This window comes from Pteropus vampyrus, unplaced genomic scaffold (assembly GCF_000151845.1).
Source record: "Pteropus vampyrus isolate Shadow unplaced genomic scaffold, Pvam_2.0 Scaffold366, whole genome shotgun sequence".
Taxonomy (NCBI): Eukaryota; Metazoa; Chordata; class Mammalia; order Chiroptera; family Pteropodidae; genus Pteropus; species Pteropus vampyrus.
Genome location: NW_011889147.1, coordinates 1,016,119 through 1,037,584, shown reverse-complemented (window position 1 = coordinate 1,037,584; position 21,466 = coordinate 1,016,119). Strand labels below are relative to the sequence as shown.

The window sequence follows — 21,466 nt, the reverse complement described above, 5'->3', positions numbered from 1 at the left end:
GCCGCGCACTGGCTGCTCTCCGTGACGTCACGCTCGGCTATAAAAATCGCGGCGCGCGGCTCTCGCGGCGCTGAAGGAACTCGAGGGCGAGGGAGGTCGCGGAGCCGGGAGCAAGGCGGACGGACGCTGGGTCGCGGGCTCCTCAGTGATGTTTTACTCAGGGCTCCTCACCGAGGGCGGCCGCAAGGAGACGGACATGCGGGAGGCGGCGTCGCTGCGGCAGCAGCGCCGGATGAAGCAGGCTGTGCAGTTCATCCACAAGGACTCCGCCGACCTGCTGCCCCTGGACGGCCTCAAGAAGCTGGGCTCGTCCAAGGACACGGTGAGCCTCGCGGCCACGCCCGCCTCGGGATCCCCGCGCGCGGCGGCCCGTCGCCTTCGTGCTGTGCTTGTTCCCCCTGGGCCCGCCCACTGCCGCTTTCACTGAGTCACCGCCCGGGCCCCTTTGTCTCGCTATTGATCTGCTTCAGATTGCTCTCCATCCAGCAGCCCTCTGCCTCAGTGTCTCTCAGGATATTCTATCGTAGCTTTTCTAGCTTGCGCCCCACTGGGCTCTGCCTCCTCCCTTCGTATCTCCTTGCTCTGGAGTGGAAGAGACTGCCCCGCCTTCTTGCCCCCCGGTCGCCTTTCCTTCCCATTATTCGCAGTACCGAATTTGATCGCGTGAGGCTTGAGCCTCGCAACCAAGGCAGCCTCATAGGCTGCTTGGCCGGTCCTATGACCCAGACAAAGGTGACTCCTAGTGGGTGTGAAAAGGAGAGGACGAAGTGGGAAGGGGGCTTCTTGGCAGTCATTATATCCAGATCACTTTTGTTGGATCCATCTTCCCCCTGTGTAAAATCTACCTCTCCGTTTGATTTTAGTCTTATCTTCCTTTGGCTTTCCATCCTAGGGAGGTTGGGGAGAGGGGAACGGGGTGTACGGAGGGAAGGAGGCGGCGGGGGGGGGCGGGGGGAGAAGGGTCGAACGTGAAGGTCTCCTGAACCGTAAACATCTCTTCGTCATTCTCATCTCTCCTCCTACTCCACCCCAGTACCCTTAGAGTGGAGAGACGGAGGAAGCCAGGCTGCTCCATTTCACTGACCAGCTAACGTTTACAGCTGGGGCTGGCTCAGGCTTTTTCTAGCAGGGTTGTTCTTCACATGAAGGAGAAACCCCAGGACTGGGCGTCTGGATTCAATGACCATGCTGCCCTTTAGCTATAGGAGGAGGACGGATGGCTAAGGGTTGCTAGTTTAAAGAACTGAGTTTGTCTTTCATCGTTTAATCATTGTAGTGGTGCTGGGCCAAGTTTATGTTTAGCCTTGCAGTTTCATCTGGAGTTTTCTTGTAGTTTACTTGTTTTCATGAATTTTATGATCATTTTATTCATCTGGGCAATAATTTATGAAGCATTAATTAAATGTCTTTTAAATGAAGTAGGTACACTATAATTTTTCCAGTATTTTTTTTTAGCGTTTGGAAAGTTTAATTTGGCAAGGAGGGGAGGATGTCAACCTGGTTCACTGAAATTGCCATTTCCAGTCCAAGAATGATTATGAAAGACAGAGCTGAATCCACTTAAAAAAAAAAAAACAAAACCCTAATGACACATAGATACCAATATCAGATTTGCCCTTCCCCATTGTAATAGAGAATCATTTTTAGTTATTTATGTGCAGGGGATGTCAATCCAGTTGTCTTGCTCTGTTTTTTTCCAAGATGTTTTTACCGCACAAATCACAGGATCATCAATCTGATTTGTGCTCGCTCAGTGGCGAGTGACAGAACTGTATTCCTAGAAAAAAGATAACTCTCTTCTCTTTTACTTTAAAGCAGTCTAGATTCATTTTACAAATCAGGTTCAAATCTTCTTACCTTCAGGCCACAATAATCCTAGTTCTTGGAAGCCGCAGGAACCAATAATGGGAGCACTATTACGAAAATAAGTAAAATGTGGAATGTTTTTCTTCCCTTCGTCCTGGATTTAAGATATTATTGACATTTAGTTGTCCTGGGCTATCAAGGAGTTTCCTATTCCTGAGGAACTATCTTTCCATCCTTCTTCCTAGTATTCCTTATATTACTTCATCTGGTATAGGAAGAATTCCATCTGCTTTTCTGACCCCATCCTGTCTCAGTTGAGCTGCCCAGAAGCTGATAACATAGAACGTAGGCAGTGGGCTGGAAGAAGGAAGCATCCTCAGAAAGCAGGTTATTGCTATGGATGTGACACAGCAGTTTACTGTGAGACCCTGAACCATGGTTCACACTTTCTGGGCCTCCCCATCCCCATTGCCATGGAGTTGACATCCCTCTCTCACTGTTCTCACACCTTTAATGTGCAAATAATTGCACAGAAGAGCTAGAACAGGTCACAGAAGCCAGGCGGACTGTGATAGGATTAGGAGAGCTATGAGTCTTAGGGTGAGCTGGCTGGCATGCTTAAGGTCTTTAGGAACTGATGTTGCTTCTCAGTACAATCTTAGAATAACCTTGGAAATGCTCTCTCATTTAACTTTGTGGATGTATCTGGTAGTATAGACCAATATTGACTCAATTTTCTCTCACTGAAGTGAAATATTGAGGATACCAAAATTTATTGAATGGATATATAGTACAAACTCAATAAAAGGGGGAAAAGAGTAGCGAAGGGATGGCACCAGAGAGAGAGAGGGGAAAAGGACAAATTAGTTTTAATTGACTCTGGGGTTTGTGCCAGTGAGATGGCTTGTTTTCCTCATGCTAGCAACCTATATTCGAATGATAATGCTGAGTTTTCTGAATTATCTACCTTTACTGTGCTGTTTTTATAACATTCACTATTTGATACCAGCCAATTTTTTAGATTGGCAAAGAGCTCCTGTTGGCAATCAAATGTGGTCTTGTTCTCTTGGCTCCAAGGCAGTGCTTTTGCCCTATTCCTGTTTGTGCGTAGTTTGCTGCTACAAAGTCTGCTATGGAAATTAATTTTTTGTCTGGCTTTCTTATCTTGTTTGTCTTTTCATCTTGTGCTGTTTTGTCTGTATTAGATGAAGAGGCAAAAATCAGAGAGATGAGTAATATTTTGACTTATTATTTTTTAAAAAGTTGATGAATCTGGAGGAAAAAGACCTCCAGTCTTGGAGTTTTACCCTTTGTAATTTCTTTTGTTTTAGCTACCAGGTTCATAAATATTCTTCTCACTGAGGTAAGGACTTTTTAATTTTGAAAGCAGTCCTGTCATAGGGTAATGTACAGTTTTTCCTATGTGATAGTATTACTGACCATTAGACCAAAGCCCTAATCATCCAGCAATAGAGAGTTTTGTTTTCCTATCTATGATTGATTATGCTTATAGCCAAATGCTTTAGCAAAACTCACTAGAATTAAGAATGAAGGCCAGAGAAAGGATGATGGAACACAGCAAAACCAACTGAACATGAAATGACTAGCCCTGTAATCTCAGTATCTGATCTACTTGATCAAAATCTCTGTCAGTTGGAGCAACCATAGGTGTTACCCTATAGGTTAGCCATTCATAATGCCACAAGACACACATCATGCTACATGTTTTAGACTAGAGAACTTTAGCACCTTAGAAGAGGAGCATGAAATACCAGTATAACACCAGGATCTGGTACAAACTGGAGATTTTCAGAGTCATGATTGCATCCAAGTGTAGCAAACATTATTTGAAGACTTGCTGTGTTCCGGACTCTACTAGGTACTAGGACCACAAAGAAGATAGCAAAATTTCTCTTTCTATGGGGAGTTTATAGATTAGGAGGAAGGATAGAACAGATTAATTAATCCACAAATATCAAACACTTGTTACATGTTAGGCAATAATCTAGGCATTGAAGTTATAATAGTGAACCAAATAGAGTTCCTGCCCTTATGGAACTTGCATTCTTATCGGGGGAGAAGGCAGAAAATAAAAAGTAAATATATATCAGGTAGCAATCAGTGCTATGGAGAAAATAGACCAGGATAAGGGTAATAGGGAATGCAGTGGCCAGGGTAAGGTAGAGTGGAATCTTTCTATTTTATATGGGATGGTCAGGGAAGGCCTCTCTGATAAGATTACATTTTAGGAGATACTGAAGGAAATGGGGAAGAATGCTCAGAGCAGTGTGATAGCAGTGACTGGGTTCTGGATACATTTTGAAAGCAGAGTTGATAAGTTTAGTTGATGGATTGGATTAAGGGTCTGAAAGAAAGAGTAGTCAAGAATGACCTTAGGTTTTTGATCTATCAATTGGAAGAATAAAGTTGTCATTTACTGAAATGAGTGAGACTACAGGAGGAGCAGGTTAGGGATAGGGAATAAGAATCAGGAATTTGATTTTTGAACAACTAAATATCTATTAGTTATTCAAGTGTAGTTGTTGAGTAGACAGTTCATGAGGAATATAAATAACACCACAGGAAGCCTAAGCTAGTCGCCAAGATGTTATAGTCAGTAAGTGCTAGAGGAGTTCAGTAGAAGAAATGATTACTCTGGCCTGGAGTGCAGTAGTGTTGGAGACCAGCATCTGATTACAGCTTCATCATTCTCTGGAAAGTCAGCTAACTATGATATGGTATGGAGAGGAGGCTGTCTCCAGAACGTGCCTTATAGAATCTCAGAGTAAGAACTTACAGGTGATCTAGTCCAGTTCCCTGCCTATGTGTGAATCCTTTCTAACAACAACAGCAATAACAACAAAAAGCAGCCTGCTTGTAATAATGGAAGCTAAAAGACAATGGAATAATATTCTTTAAAAATCTAACAATACATAATTTCTAAACCTAGCCAAACTGTCAATCAAGACTCAGGAGGAATTTCTCATACATCCTCAAGAAGCTACTAAGGGATATGCTCCACCAAAGTGAGGGAAACCAATGAGCAAAGAAAAAAAAAAAAAAGCATAGGATTCAAGAAATAAAGGATCCAATAGAGAAGAGAGGCAAAGAAAATTCTGAGAATGGTGTTGAAAGAAAAGTCCAGGATACAGATTGTGTAGCAGGCCTTGAGAACACCAGTCAAAATGGAATGGGAGGATAGAGGGTTCCAGGAAGGATGTCTCCAAGAAAAAAAAATGGACATGCTAGATCATCTACAATTTTAAGTACTTGAAAGAGATTTAAATTGTATATGGAAAATTACATAAATAGAAATCTAGGTAATTATTAATTATGAGAAAAATAAATATTTGTATGAGAAAGGAAACATTATTATAATACATTATTTGACTCAGCTTTAAATAATATGAACATAGTCATAATAATGTAAGCAGTAAATACTGATTTGACCCAAAACAATTATTTACAGAATATTAATAGGAGAGGGACATGATGGGGAGGTGTAAAATAATTAAACCCTTATATCATATAATAGAAAATCAATAGATAATGGTAAAATTAATAAATCAAAAAATTGCTTATTTATTTGTTTACTATTTACTCCTCCCACTAGAATGTTAATTCTACAAGGGCAGAGATCTTGATTATCTTGCACAGCTATATCCCCAGTTCTTGACATAGCAATGAACAAACAAATCTCTACCCTTTACTTCTTCAAAAAGCCTTCCTTGATTAACGTTATCTAATTCTTTCTTTCAGAATCCCTTCAGCACTTTTATGTTACATAGTTTGTACTACTTGCATTCCTACTCCTTGACTGTTGCTTTGTAAATTTACTTAAGTGGTTCATTTTATGTTTATTGAAATACTGGCTTTCCTAGGACTGTCTTCTACTTTCTTGATATCCTTCAAGATACACACTAGTAGTTAGCTATTCAGGTATTGCAGGTACTCTGGTGGCCTTTTGGACATAATTATCAAGTTATTCTGACATGAATCCTGCTTTATGCTTTAGCTCAACGAGGCAATTACTACTACCCTAAGCAGTCCTGGGTTCTCTACTCTTTCTGAAATGTGGTTGCTAAACCCTAAACAGGGTTTAGGCATCTAAAGTCCAGGCAAGCTCAATGTGCTGCCTCCATCATCATCAGGAGCTTCTGCAAGAAATGGCCTCTGTAGGCAGTGCTATTTCTTGGGTAGGAATATTTGAAGCTGTTCATAAATATTCTTCTCACTGAGGTAAGGACTTTTTAATTTTGAAAGCAGTCCTGTCATAGGGTAATGTACAGTTTTTCCTATGTGATAGTATTACTGACCATTAGACCAAAGCCCTAATCATCCAGCAATAGAGAGTTTTGTTTTCCTATCTATGATTGATTATGCTTATAGCCAAATGCTTTAGCAAAACTCACTAGAATTAAGAATGAAGGCCAGAGAAAGGATGATGGAACACAGCAAAACCAACTGAACATGAAATGACTAGCCCTGTAATCTCAGTATCTGATCTACTTGATCAAAATCTCTGTCAGTTGGAGCAACCATAGGTGTTACCCTATAGGTTAGCCATTCATAATGCCACAAGACACACATCATGCTACATGTTTTAGACTAGAGAACTTTAGCACCTTAGAAGAGGAGCATGAAATACCAGTATAACACCAGGATCTGGTACAAACTGGAGATTTTCAGAGTCATGATTGCATCCAAGTGTAGCAAACATTATTTGAAGACTTGCTGTGTTCCGGACTCTACTAGGTACTAGGACCACAAAGAAGATAGCAAAATTTCTCTTTCTATGGGGAGTTTATAGATTAGGAGGAAGGATAGAACAGATTAATTAATCCACAAATATCAAACACTTGTTACATGTTAGGCAATAATCTAGGCATTGAAGTTATAATAGTGAACCAAATAGAGTTCCTGCCCTTATGGAACTTGCATTCTTATCGGGGGAGAAGGCAGAAAATAAAAAGTAAATATATATCAGGTAGCAATCAGTGCTATGGAGAAAATAGACCAGGATAAGGGTAATAGGGAATGCAGTGGCCAGGGTAAGGTAGAGTGGAATCTTTCTATTTTATATGGGATGGTCAGGGAAGGCCTCTCTGATAAGATTACATTTTAGGAGATACTGAAGGAAATGGGGAAGAATGCTCAGAGCAGTGTGATAGCAGTGACTGGGTTCTGGATACATTTTGAAAGCAGAGTTGATAAATTTAGTTGATGGATTGGATTAAGGGTCTGAAAGAAAGAGTAGTCAAGAATGACCTTAGGTTTTTGATCTATCAATTGGAAGAATAAAGTTGTCATTTACTGAAATGAGTGAGACTACAGGAGGAGCAGGTTAGGGATAGGGAATAAGAATCAGGAATTTGATTTTTGAACAACTAAATATCTATTAGTTATTCAAGTGTAGTTGTTGAGTAGACAGTTCATGAGGAATATAAATAACACCACAGGAAGCCTAAGCTAGTCGCCAAGATGTTATAGTCAGTAAGTGCTAGAGGAGTTCAGTAGAAGAAATGATTACTCTGGCCTGGAGTGCAGTAGTGTTGGAGACCAGCATCTGATTACAGCTTCATCATTCTCTGGAAAGTCAGCTAACTATGATATGGTATGGAGAGGAGGCTGTCTCCAGAACGTGCCTTATAGAATCTCAGAGTAAGAACTTACAGGTGATCTAGTCCAGTTCCCTGCCTATGTGTGAATCCTTTCTAACAACAACAGCAATAACAACAAAAAGCAGCCTGCTTGTAATAATGGAAGCTAAAAGACAATGGAATAATATTCTTTAAAAATCTAACAATACATAATTTCTAAACCTAGCCAAACTGTCAATCAAGACTCAGGAGGAATTTCTCATACATCCTCAAGAAGCTACTAAGGGATATGCTCCACCAAAGTGAGGGAAACCAATGAGCAAAGAAAAAAAAAAAAAAGCATAGGATTCAAGAAATAAAGGATCCAATAGAGAAGAGAGGCAAAGAAAATTCTGAGAATGGTGTTGAAAGAAAAGTCCAGGATACAGATTGTGTAGCAGGCCTTGAGAACACCAGTCAAAATGGAATGGGAGGATAGAGGGTTCCAGGAAGGATGTCTCCAAGAAAAAAAAATGGACATGCTAGATCATCTACAATTTTAAGTACTTGAAAGAGATTTAAATTGTATATGGAAAATTACATAAATAGAAATCTAGGTAATTATTAATTATGAGAAAAATAAATATTTGTATGAGAAAGGAAACATTATTATAATACATTATTTGACTCAGCTTTAAATAATATGAACATAGTCATAATAATGTAAGCAGTAAATACTGATTTGACCCAAAACAATTATTTACAGAATATTAATAGGAGAGGGACATGATGGGGAGGTGTAAAATAATTAAACCCTTATATCATATAATAGAAAATCAATAGATAATGGTAAAATTAATAAATCAAAAAATTGCTTATTTATTTGTTTACTATTTACTCCTCCCACTAGAATGTTAATTCTACAAGGGCAGAGATCTTGATTATCTTGCACAGCTATATCCCCAGTTCTTGACATAGCAATGAACAAACAAATCTCTACCCTTTACTTCTTCAAAAAGCCTTCCTTGATTAACGTTATCTAATTCTTTCTTTCAGAATCCCTTCAGCACTTTTATGTTACATAGTTTGTACTACTTGCATTCCTACTCCTTGACTGTTGCTTTGTAAATTTACTTAAGTGGTTCATTTTATGTTTATTGAAATACTGGCTTTCCTAGGACTGTCTTCAACTTTCTTGATATCCTTCAAGATACACACTAGTAGTTAGCTATTCAGGTATTGCAGGTACTCTGGTGGCCTTTTGGACATAATTATCAAGTTATTCTGACATGAATCCTGCTTTATGCTTTAGCTCAACGAGGCAATTACTACTACCCTAAGCAGTCCTGGGTTCTCTACTCTTTCTGAAATGTGGTTGCTAAACCCTAAACAGGGTTTAGGCATCTAAAGTCCAGGCAAGCTCAATGTGCTGCCTCCATCATCATCAGGAGCTTCTGCAAGAAATGGCCTCTGTAGGCAGTGCTATTTCTTGGGTAGGAATATTTGAAGCTCCTCAATTTGGCACACAGTCTGCTTAAATATCTCTTCTAATCAGGCTGTAGAATGGGAAGAAAAGTGATGTGAAAGGATATAGATTATACTGTAGGATGCCACAGAATCATTATTTGAGCAAGAACTTCTAAGGCTACTTTCTCAGTCCCTTTACCTGCTGCACTGAACCCAGACAAAATCAAACTAATGGAATTTTTTGGTCCACAGAATGGACCAGACTAGAAATTTGGAAGGATGACAGAAGTCTGCCTTTAGTTGTTTTAGAAATCTGACAGTGCATAATTCCTAAGCCTAGCCAAAATATCAACCAGAGTCTTTTGACTTACTTGTATAGCAAAATAAAATTTTGGTATTCTTCCCAGTTGTCTGAGTCAAGTGGTAGTCTTATGTAGGGTTCACACTAGTCTATTTCCATCCTTAATTGTACCCTCCAACTGTACAGGTTCTAATACCTCTAACTCCTCAGCCTTTTCAAGGTTTTAGTTTGAGTAGGAAAAAATGCTTTTACAGCTAGACTGCAAAATATATAATCGCTCTTAAGTAATAGTACTGATGGAAAGGTCATCAAGACAGCTCTCCCATGTAGTCATTTAGGGACCCAGGCTGACACTGACTTTTATGTCTTCAACATATGACCTTCAGGGTTATCCTAGTGGTCATCTCCACTCCAACCAGTTAGAAGAGGAAAAGAACATGGAGGAGTGTGCAGAGGTGATTTTTTTGAGCCAGGTCTAGAAGTGGTGTATGCCACTTCTATTCATATTATGTTTTCCAGAACTCAGTCATATGGCCATGCCTAACTGCAAGGAAGTCTGAGAAACATAATGTAGGTATCTGCACAGTAATAAGAGAACATGGATTTTGATGAGCAACTGGCAGTCTCTACCACTCAAGCATTCTGTGAAGTAGAATGGTATGAAGCACTTAGCTTTCTCTAGTCTAGGTCACTTACCACTTTTCTATCTGCTTTTCAGATTCCCATATTTTGTCAACCTCTGTCTCTTTGTTGTTTCCTTTACTGTTCTCTTTGTCCTTGTCAGTTTATGCCTTTCTTATTCTTTGACTCATTTTAGTGAAATTTTGGTTGGGAGCAGAAGTAAGTGTGTAGTTACATTGTCATTTAAAACATGTAGGCATAATAAAATGACGTTCATTGGCTGTGAATTTTCAATTCCTAAACTATACTATAAGTACTTTCAATTATGAAAATGAATGAAGAAAGTTATATGTACTGACAGAAAAATGCCTTTCACATGTTAAACAAAAATAGAAATTTTAGAACAATATTATAATATCCTATTTCTGTATATGTTTGTAACCATATTAAAAATTTTTAGAAGGATATACTTATACATTTAAAGGTTATTATTTGTAAGGAGTGGGACTGAGAAGGGGTTGAGAGATTGGGAAAGCTTTTACTTTTAATTTTATACACTTTAGTGATATGTGAACATTTTATATTGAGCACGTATTATCTTTGAATGTTTTTTGGTTACTAAGGAAAAGAACAAATAAAGGAATACAGCCATCCTTCAGTATCTACGGGGGATTGGTTCCAGGGCCCACTTCCTTCTCCCATACTAAAATTCAAGGATGCTCCAGTCCCTATATAAGATGGGGTAGTATTTGCATACAGGCTACAGCAAGATATGCCTATATATCACTTCATTTGTTGGATTCAGTGTAGTGCTTGGTGTGTAGCAAATTCAAGTTTTAATTTTTGGAACTTTCTGGGATTTTTTTTCCTGAATATTTTCAATATGCATTTGGTTGAATCTGCAGACGTGAAACCCATGGATGTGGAGGGCTGGCTGTAGTCAGCAGGGCCAAATGCCCTAGAGCAGTCAAGCAAAATGGTATATTTGGAAATATATCAGGAAATAGACATGGTGATTTTGTTTTGTTTTGTTTTGTTTTTAAGAAAAGGCCATTCAAGACAAGGATGTGATTAGAGGAGGATGTGGAGTTGAGGAGGCAGGGTCTGAGATTTTCTCCTTAATATATGAGAAGAGAACTTTGAGTATATTTTATAGCCTGTGGAGGAAGGATCCAGTAGGAAGGGAGGAGAATTCAGAATAGAAATGACTTGAAGGAAAATGATTTTAAAACTTTCCTCATTTGCCTCATCTATCCAGTGGTGATTAGACTCTTCTGCAAGATTAAGAGTAACCAGAAAAAGTGGTGTTCAGCAGGACCCATGTAAAAGGAAAGCCCCAAACTTTCAGTGAGGAGGGCTTTGATTAGATGGCCTTAGAAGCCCCTTCCAGTCTTCAGTTCTACAAATTCAACTTATCTGAGTTGGTCTTGCTAAGCATGGTCTCGGCAGAAACAAACACACTGCTTTAGTGTGACTTGAGCTAGGAATGCAGGCTTATTAGTGAGAGCGATAAGGATGAAGAATTTCTGTTTCTTTTGAGGAGCAAAGTTTCTTCCAGTGTCACATCAGGAAATTTGACAGAGTTAGCACTTCCTCTAACTCCTTATCAAGTTAAGAAACTCTCATTTTCTTTTAAGTACCTCTTTCTCTCCTTTTCTCAAGGATACTAATTTAGAATCTGTTTTGCCAAGAATCAGTGTATTTTGGGAATACATTTCTTCACCTCACCAGGGTTACAGTGAGTCACGGCTCTAACTCCATTCTTCCTCAGAAATCTGTAAGATAGTGGATAATGAAGACTTCCAGTTCTACTCCCTTCCCTGGGAAGGTTCTAGGTTATGGGCTTCTAAGAGTGACTCCCTTCCCCCTAGATTTGAAGTGCCATCTGGTATGTGTTACATAGAAACTTGGGCTTAGAGTCTGTATTTTCAAGGATTTTGAATGTTATTGTAAACTGGGAATGAGATGCTTGTGTATAGAAATTTCTCAGGTCAAATGACTTATCAAGAGATAGCTTATACTTTCCGGAGGTCACTTTGGGTAGAAACAGTAGAGCATGGATATATTCGCCCTAGAAACTTTCCTAAGCTCAATCAAAGGGCAAGTTCGAATTCACATTCCTCATTCTGTTTCCTCACATTAGGTGTCCTGGCACAGACATAAGATCAAATTAAGTCCCCTGCTTCTTAGTCAGTCTCTACACCTTTTACACTCCCACTTTTTGGCCCATCGCAGAGAGGGGAATGGATGATAAGACTATGGCAGCAATTGTCTTATGTTCCTTGAGATCCAGAGGATTTCAATAAGGATGATTCTTGTGGGTTCTGCCACATTCCAAAGTGTTTCAGCAGGTATGAATTCCTGTCTTCCCACTGCATCCACCCATGGGTGGTGACTCAGCCCTCAGGCCACTAAGGCATATAACGAATAGGTCCAAAAGATAAGACTAAGGGAGACTTGAAATAGAAATAGGCAGAGCTTCTGACAATCAGTGCTAGGTAGATTTCTTTAGCTTTTGAAAATAAGCTGCTCCTTCTTTAAGTCGCCTGGAAGATGCACCTATTCCATATAGACTAAGGCAACTTCTCTCCTGAAATACCCTTGTAAGGGGAGGGAAGGCAGCAGGCCCAGGTAGTCCAAATCACAGGGTCCTTTAGTTTTCTTTAGCCATAGAATATTCATTGGCCCTATCCATATTTCCCAGTGTCCTACCTTGCTTTTTCATGTTTTCAGGGTGGCCTACTGCAAATTGGTTTATAGTACCTGGTCTGACAATACCAGTGAAATCCCTGTTTGTAAGAAGAATAAATAAGAAGCAAGGGTAGAGCTCATTAATGTGAGGCTCCTTCATTATTTTGGTGGCATCTGGGGTACAGCGGGAGAAGGAAGAAATGACCTGTCCTTAAGGAACTTCTGCTTTCTATCCCTCAAGCAACCTCATAACATTCTGCAGAGGCGCCTCATGGAAACGAACCTGTCTAAGCTCCGAAGCAGTCGTGTCCCTTGGGCATCCAAGACCAACAAACTCAATCAGACTAAGTCTGAGGGACTGAAGAAATCTGAGGATGATGACATGATTTTGATTTCTTGCCAGGTAATGTTCTAAGAACAGATTTTCCAGGGTTTTCTGAAGAGTAGGCTTTTAGCCCATTATGAGCCCAATAGTAGGTCTCTCACCTCCAACTATATATAGTGTGGGTCTTATCATGGAATTCATAAGTTAGTTTCAAGGGGGTCACTCCATGCAACACAGAAAGTGTATGCAACATTTTGTATGCATCTTCTGGGAAAAAAAAGACCAAAACTTTCATCAGTTTTGCAAAGGAATATGTCACACACACACACAATTAAAAGCTGCTTGGTATATAGAATGAAATACCCAAAGTCCTTTGGGGTCCTCTGTCAGCTCTAGATTCAGCAGGAAAAAAGAGCCCCTCAAAAGAGACTCAGCAGTGGGTAAAAATGGGACAGTACCAACCCATAATTGTGGAGATGCTCTCCAACTCTGCCTTTCATATGACATCTGCTGCTTGCTCTTTGGATCTCTCTTCCCTTGCTCCTATTGAACAGCACATTTCCTCTCCACAGTGTGCTGGAAAGGATGTGAAAGCCTTGGTTGACACAGGCTGTCAGTATAATCTCATCTCTTCAGCCTGTGTGGATAGATTGGGGTAAGTAATCACTTGTACTGGGTGGAATTCAGATGCCAATCACTCTTTCCCCGAATGTATTTTGAGGTTAGAGATGGTGTGGGTTTCCACAGAGGCCCCAAGAGAAGTGTGCAGAGCTCAAATATCAGCTGGAACCAGCCCTTAGTAGAGGGACAGAGTGGTGGGTACTCAGTTACTGGGGAAAAATCAGTCAGCCAGGAAAGCCTCAGAACTTTGGGCTCTAGAATGAGAATGAAAGATCTTTGGCTCATTGTGTACCATGCCCTGATCCTGATTTGTGCCCTGCCCAGAAAACAAATTAGATGGCGCTGTCTTGTTGGTGTACTCCAGGTGAGTAAAAGCAGGGATGTGGTTGGCCTAACTTACTCAGGGTCCTTCTGGAGGTCACAGTACCTGTCCCAAGAAGTATCAATCAGAACTTGGAATAGGGCTGCTATTGCTGCTGGGCCTGAACCTTTCGAGGGTGATAAACCAATAGTATCTTGGTGCCTTTTCTCTCTGTGAAGAACATGTAAAATCAGATCTTACTGCTGCCCCTGCTAGTAATTTTGAGGCAAACATCTCATATATTGAATGTCTTTATTCTCTAACAGCTGGTAATGGGTTCTCCGTCTTTTAGACAGAGAAAGCCATTTTGTATCTTTCTTCCTTTTCACTCAATCTGTACTTTTATTGCTTTCATTCTCTTTCCTCCAAAATGCCGGACGGGTCCTGAGGTCTAGCCCAGAATTGGGAGGATCAGCCCAATATCCTTTTCTACTTTTGTAACCCTAATTGCAACAAATCATTCCCTAGTCTAAATCTCTGCATTGAAACAATCACTAAGGTAGATGTAATGACCCATTTTAAGCTACTTTCAAGATGTCCATATTCTTAGGTAGGGCTTACACAAGACTTGATTTGTATAATCAGTGACCTCTGCCACATGATCTGTTCCTTTCTCCCCTGTCCTCACCCCTTACTATCACTGTGACTCTTTGAAGCTGCCATTATGGGTTTTGTACATTGCTATAAATGGTTGCTGTGGGGGAGTCCAGGATGCAAGTGTTCTTGTGAGAAGACTCTTGAGTTTTTTTATATGGTAAAAAGATGAGATATAGTGCAACATGATCGTTCCAGAAAGATTAATAACGTCCTGGTACATAATTAGGCAGCAGACTGCCATGATTCCAGAGGAATTAATAACCATCTGTAAAACTGCAATTATTTTTCTTTTGGATGGGCTATAACACCAAAAGAGAGGAAATGGAGTAAAGTAGAAGTATTGGCACGGAAAGTCCATAATTAAGTATTTATCCACCAACCCTTAATAGCTCGGGTGCTAGCTGTTCCAATCACATTACATAACCTTGGTGCTGTTTCTTTCCTTCCTCCCCTGCACAGACAAGTTTAATTAAAACTTTCTCCATGATATTCCTTGCTGATATCAATATCAATGCAGTTACCACTACTAACTTTATAGCCCAAGATTAATTGATAAGGATAGACTGAAATAGAAACAACAAATAGAAAATTAGACATTGAACAAAGTATCTTCTAAAATTAGGATTAACCTGCCCTCTCTGAGATCTCTTATCCACAGATGGGTAAAAGGACATGTTAACTAACTAAACTGCCTTGCACATAGGTAGAGATGTTAGGATGCAGAATAGGATTCTCTGAGTATGTCAACTTGTCTTTTACCAGTGCAGATAGTAGCATAGCCTTTTGAGAACAGGAGCTGAATCTGTAGTTTGTTTGTTTGTTTGTTTATCCCCAGGCAGGTATAGGACAAAGTCCTGAAACAAGAAGTGTAGGCTAGCGAGCACTTTTTGGATAGATTAATCCCAGGAAATCTTTGGAAAATCTCAACTATGGGTCAGAAGGTAAGCATTGCCAGATTCCATCAGAAACCTCTGCCAAGAGGATTCTGGTATCTTCCTCTCCGATGCAGACTCAAGGAGCATGTCAGATCTCACAGGCATGAAGCAGAGAAGCTTTCTCTACCTCGGCATCTGAAAGTAGTGGGCCAGATTGAGCACCTAGTGATCACATTGGGCTCCCTCCGCCTGGACTGCCCAGCAGCTGTGGTTGGTGAGTAGAATTTGGGCTTAGAGCTATGGATCCCTAATGTAACTCTTCTCCCTACTTCTACCAAACCCTCATGAGATTTCATGCCTGTAAATATTGACTTCTTCAAAATCCCAGGTTTCTACTTTGTTCTATAGACCTTGTCCCAAGGTCTATATTTTTGCCTTCCAAAGTTTCAGTTGGGCCTTGAGCTACATTCAAGACAAGTTGAGAATCACTCAGAAAAAGGAGTGTGTAACTCATGATTAAAAAAAAAAAACAACCTCAAGGGGCAAAACATTTTGTGTGCCAGGGAAAATGGTCCCTGAAAGCTTTCCATGAAGGCAAGATCCTCTTACTACTTTGCCATAAATCTCTTTATAATTTCCCACCATCTCTCATACTTTCCCTCGTGTATTCTATTCTAGACTACTCTAAGTTCCTGGTTTTTGTCTAAAGGCCTCTTTTCCTTAGTTTTAAAAAGACCTGGGTTTGAATCTTAGCTCTATTGCCTTTTAACTATATTGATCTGGGAAAATTACTTAATTTTGATGCTCAATAGATGTTTATTGGATGGATATATGTATGGATGGTTGGTTGGATGGATGGAATCTAATGGTGATAAGGCTGACTTCTAAACCGGCATAAAAATGGCTGAATTTTATTTATTTTTTTATTAGAAGACAATGAGAAAAACTTGTCTCTTGGTCTCCAGACTCTCCGATCCCTGAAGGTAGGATTGATTCTGCTTTCCCTTCACTTCTTCTTCTCTTAGGCAGGGGTCATCTTACAAGGATACCCCCAAAGTGAGATCATTGACAGTAGCCAGTGATTCTCCTTTGTTTTCAGTGCATCATAAACTTGGATAAACACCGGCTGATCATGGGGAAGACAGATAAGGAAGAAATCCCTTTTGTGGAGGCAGTTTCCTTGAATGAAGACAAGTGAGTGCGCAGATGGGTCAGATCAAGTCAAATCCACTTGCCATTAACCAGAGGGTTTCTCACACAGGATATTGGGTTGTGTCCTGCCTTTGGCCTTAAATCATACTACAAATACACCCCTCTCTATCCCATCCCACAATACTCTTGAGTCCACATTTCAAAAGGAGCACTGATGATCTGCACAGTGGTGGGGAAAATGAGTAGCTTTTAAACTAAACTTGTACTTGCATTCAAACTAACTTCTTTGAATTTGGTATAATTTCTTCTGTTTCTTTCTCATTTCAGCACTTCAGAAGCATAACTGCAGCCTCTAACATGTCTGCACATATGTACATGCACCAGGTTGACAGATTGAAAAAACTGTGTTTGAACCAAATGCAGTAGCAACCTGCTGTGGACCAAGTCCTTTTCTCTAATAGAAGCTTCAGGGGTTCCTTCCCACCCAGACCTCTCTAGACTTTAGTCTCTGCTTAGAGATCTTGTCTGGTTATAGCCATTGTTTTTTACTCCTTTTATCACTTAATTTATAGACCTTTTTGACACTGCCAGGTCTCACTTGTGGCCTATTTCTCTGCTGCTTCTAGGAATTTGCTTTAATAGTCAAGTATAGGGGCTGCCAGGTTCTATTTCTCCATAGATAAACTTGCTTATTTTCCTATAGCTAAAATTTACAATAAATAGGAACCTGACCTTTACCTCCTTTCAGCTGTTTCACAGAGATGCAGGTTGCCTATGTCTCAGAATTAAAATTTCTTCTAATTCATTCATTGATTTCTCAAGTACGAATTGATCTGAAATGTGAAAGAGCCCAGAGAGGTAATCTATTTCAACCCTTTCATTTAAAGGTCCAGATAGGCAAGTGAATTGTCTAAGCTCATATACTGAGTTAGTGGCAAAAGAAATCTAGATCTCAGACCTGACAAGCTAAGTCTATGTTCATTCTCTCATGCTGCTTCATTTGTCTTCAAGCCTTGAGAGGAAGACAAAGAGGTGAGGGTTTGTAAAAAGACAGGGTAGGGGAAGAATATACTTTAGGGATAGATGCTAAGAGGATCTGGGTAGCCCTCTCAGCTGTGTGCTCAACCCACTAAAAGTCCCCTGCCCCAAACTATCACATTTAGGCCTTTATCTTGGTGCCTAAAGCTGAGGGTACAAAGATGAATGGGATTGTCTTTTACCTTGAACTTCTTGGAGGGAAAGAGGAAGGAGGAACCACAGACAGAAGAACATTAATCCATCACTCCCTGAGATGGAATTGAAGGCTTCAGTAAATAATCTGGGCATCATTGTCAGAAATTGATACTCCCAAGATCTAATCACTATTTCTGCCTAACCTGTTATTTGTCTGCCATGAACTCAAGTAGATGGGAACAGGAGCATGGAAGGAAGATGAAAAAACTAAGAGCAGGACCAGAATAGAAGGGAGTACTAGGTGGAATCAATTGGAGGGAAGGCCTACATAGGGAAAACTTTCTGGGATGGAAGTCAGTATTGAAACTTACAGACAGGGAACTGAAGGTAGGGATATTCTTCAGCTCTGTCCTAGTATGAGGACAGAGGCAGGACAGGAGCTGACAGTGTTAAGGACAACCTTTTCTGACTGCCCAATATTTCCTGACTCCTCTCAAAGTGTTGGAGATCACAGGGACTTCTCAAAGCTTTTTTGTTGGGGTGTCAACTTGGGTACACAGATACTTGTAAAGAATTTCCCCTTCAATTTGGTCATAGTAGTGCTCAGAGAAGTCAGAAAAATAGCCAGCTGTGAGTATCCCTTTATGGGATTTGTGAGTATACCCTTGATTCATAGCAGTTGTTTCCAGAGTATTTAATGGATTCCATTTTGAACTTTGCCAGTTTCTACCAACAATCTTGTCTAGTGTTCAGCTGCTGTCTCTACCAAACAACCCTTTGGAACTCTGAATGTTTTCGGCCTTACAGAAACTCCCTAAAGACTAGAAACTTCCTAAAGACTAGAAACTTGGTGGTCTCGCTTGAATAGCTATGCAGCTGTACTTGCAGCAGTTGTCACTGAGTCATCCCCAGAACCCCTTCTTATTGTCCCCTATAGAGGAAGTAAAGTGGAAAATGGAAAACTAAACACTAAGTAGAGGAGGTCACATTTGAAGCTCAGCAGGGGCGATCCCAGGTTACCAACCTTCAATACCCCATCCAGTTCTACCCCACTTTCTTACCTGGGAGGGACCTGTGCCTTTCCATTGAAGCCTCTTCACTCTCTTCCTCTATCATGGCACCACTTTGGCTTGCTTCTTATCCTAGGACTGAGTTGAAATACACTTCACCCTTTCCTTCCCTAGTTGAAAGTTCCATGCCAAGCCTTGACTCTTGGCCACAAATGAGGCATGTTGGAAGTTCCTTGGCCTGGGTTATCCTTATTTAGAGTCCCTGTGGACCAGAGATACCAGGAATTCATAGGTACTGGAAAGATGTGACTGATTCTGACCCTTCGAGTTTAGGATTATATGGTGTCAGGGGGATGATCAGATGGCCTTTAGTGATCTCTCTGGCCTTTGAGAATCAGTCAGTGATTTTCCAATTTTGTAACAGAAACAGTTGTGGCAATCTGAGCTTAAAGTATCACAGTCTCACTCAATGCAATCAAATAATTTGTCAAATAATTGTGCTTTAAACCTTAGGCTTGATAAAGGTACCTAAAAATGTCTAAAGACAATTATGAGAAATCTTGAACTTCATTAATCTTTAAATGCTGCCAAGTTGATTACTGTGACAGCCCATATCTTCTTGATATTCATTAAGGAGCACTGGGTCTACTTTTGGGGGGCTGGCAAGGTAAGCAGGTAAGGTCAGTTCTTCCCTGAATCCTAGGAAATTATCTCTAGTGCCTCTCATTAAGGGTGAAGGAAGATAGTGTCTACCTAGGTCACAGTTCTGAAGCGAGGCAGAAGCCAGAAGTAACCCACCCCTCTCGTTCTGTAACAGATGTCCATCTCAAATACAGAAAGTTTGAAAAGTACTGTTTTTGTCATTCGGTATTTATATGCCTGACTTATATGAGGAACAAATGTTTTTTGACTTTTCTATTTCCTTTCCCTGCATAGATCCCACCTAGTAAGATTTTCTATTCCTTAGCTCAAAGTGTCTATAGAATGGATTGTTTAGTATGTCAGCTTCCTCACTCTTGTGTAATAGAAATATCTTTCCAGGTCGGGGACATGGAGGAGATGAACTGGATTCCTCCCTCCTGTTGCCAGGCCTCTGTATTGGCACTTTATCTGCTCAGTGTTTCTAACTGTGTTGGGTTTATTTGTGAGATTGATATAACAATAAAGTGAAATCTTCCCCTCTGTGTGCTTGTCTGACAAAGTGTCTGTGTCAGGGCCCTTGGACGGTGGGAAAGCCCAGGAACAGCTTAATCGTATCAGTGTTTCTCGCATAGGGTCTTCTGTGGTCCTCTTTTCCTCTATTGCTACTGGCCCTTCAGCTCTCCCTCTTATTGGCTGTCTGTCCTTGAGCAAATTAGTGAACCTGAGCATGGTTTTGCAATCTATAAAACAGAGGCAATAATAGTACTTACTCTACAGTATCTAATGAGATAATCCATATAAATTGGTATTCCCTAAAAGCTTTAACTGCATATGAGAATAGTCTTTTATGGTGGCTCAGCTGTCCCTGGGTCCCAGATCTGGTCAGTGTGTGCCACTGAGCAGGAACACTGAGGGCCGTAACCTTGTCTAATGTATTAAATTTTCAGGAATCGGGATTAAAGGTTAACCAGCCAGCCTCCTTTGCTATAAGGTTGAATGGGGCAAGGGAAAGATTGATGCTAAGGTGTACAGCCCTTTTGGAGCTGTGGAGGAATGCCATGTGTCTGAGCTGGAGCCAGGTAAGCAGGAGGCCCAGTGTGCGGGTCCCAGTACCAGCATCTCCCCAAGAACTTTTCTGCAAACAGGCACTCCAGGGGAGGACTAATTGGCCTCAATGAGCCTTCAGAGTCCCTTCGCTGTTGTTGCCAGACATTGTTTATAAGTTAGGGTATAAATATTGGCAGGAACAGGGAGACACTTTTTTCCTTCTCCTTCATACTGCTTTGTTTTGTTGTTGTTCAGATACCTTTTATATTACAGTCGTTGTGATTTTCTCTCATTTTAACAATCTTAACAGATTTTTATTACATTATTGACCTTATGATGTGAATAAGTACACTTCGAACTTACTTTTACTCCAAGGGAAAGGTCAGTTGACATTCACCTGTAAATAAAGGCAGAGTGGCAAGCTGATGCTCCTAGCAGTGTGGAACACTTACTTCTAGAAGGAAATATTAGTCCAAACAAATAGGAGAGGTTTGGGAAGGGGAAGAGTTGATTGGACCTTAATACATAGTTAAAGCCATTGTCTAAATGACATTCCAAATAAATGCATTTTATAGGTGATAAAAACTTACCTTTAAGTGTTAATATTTTAAATATTGAAACAATGTGGTTAACTAGTCAACAAGAAACATTCTGTAACTATGACAGTGGTTATCATGATCTGGAATTATGGTTCTATTACTACTCATATTACTACCATTCCACCTCAAAAGGTTTTCTGTCCATTTATTCTAAATATACAAAAATGTAAAAAGACTTCCCCAACCTGACTCTTAAGTAATGAATGACTCAAGATTCATAATCATCTTAGTAGAATGAAACCAACAAAATTAAGCTTTCACAGTTAAAAAAATATATATTCTTTCATTAAAAAAATCTGTTGTACTGGCACAGTGGGGGAGAATTGAATTAACAGAAGTTCATGTGAAGATGATATTGGTGTTTTAGTTGATTACACATTCTACATTTACAGGACTCTGTGTGTGTAGAAGTTGTCGTTTGTAAGACAGGGATGTGTATACAGTATGTCATATTTCCAGAAAAGGATAATGGTAACATAATTATTGTCTTTGGAACTGTCATGTGGAAAGTGTTCTTTCTGGCACCAAAAGGCAAGCATTTCCAATAGGTAGAAGTTGTAGAGAGGCATATATCTTGATTCAGTTTGAAGAGAGCACCC

General features: G+C 40.2%; 1 protein-coding gene across 1 annotated transcript; it reads left to right on the top strand.

Annotated features, from left to right (window-relative positions):
* The first annotated feature begins 42 nt into the window (after window positions 1–42).
* Window positions 43–19,765, top strand: NRIP3 (nuclear receptor interacting protein 3). The gene is made up of 7 exons (XM_011379588.2): window positions 43–322; window positions 12,707–12,868; window positions 13,363–13,445; window positions 15,379–15,518; window positions 16,175–16,227; window positions 16,344–16,438; window positions 16,724–19,765. Exons 1-7 carry the CDS (start codon window positions 149–151, stop codon window positions 16,737–16,739), a joined length of 723 nt encoding a protein of 240 aa, XP_011377890.1. The 5' UTR covers window positions 43–148; the 3' UTR covers window positions 16,740–19,765.
* The last annotated feature ends 1,701 nt before the right edge of the window (window positions 19,766–21,466 follow it).

Bases quoted from the DNA above. Each gene is read 5' to 3' on its own strand.
- NRIP3 (XM_011379588.2), top strand. From the start codon at position 149: ATGTTTTACTCAGGGCTCCTCACCGAGGGCGGCCGCAAGGAGACGGAC. The intron at 13,446-15,378 runs GTAAGTAATCAC...TCTCCGATGCAG, and splicing joins GCCTGTGTGGATAGATTGGG to ACTCAAGGAGCATGTCAGAT. The intron at 16,228-16,343 runs GTAGGATTGATT...CTTTGTTTTCAG, and splicing joins AGACTCTCCGATCCCTGAAG to TGCATCATAAACTTGGATAA.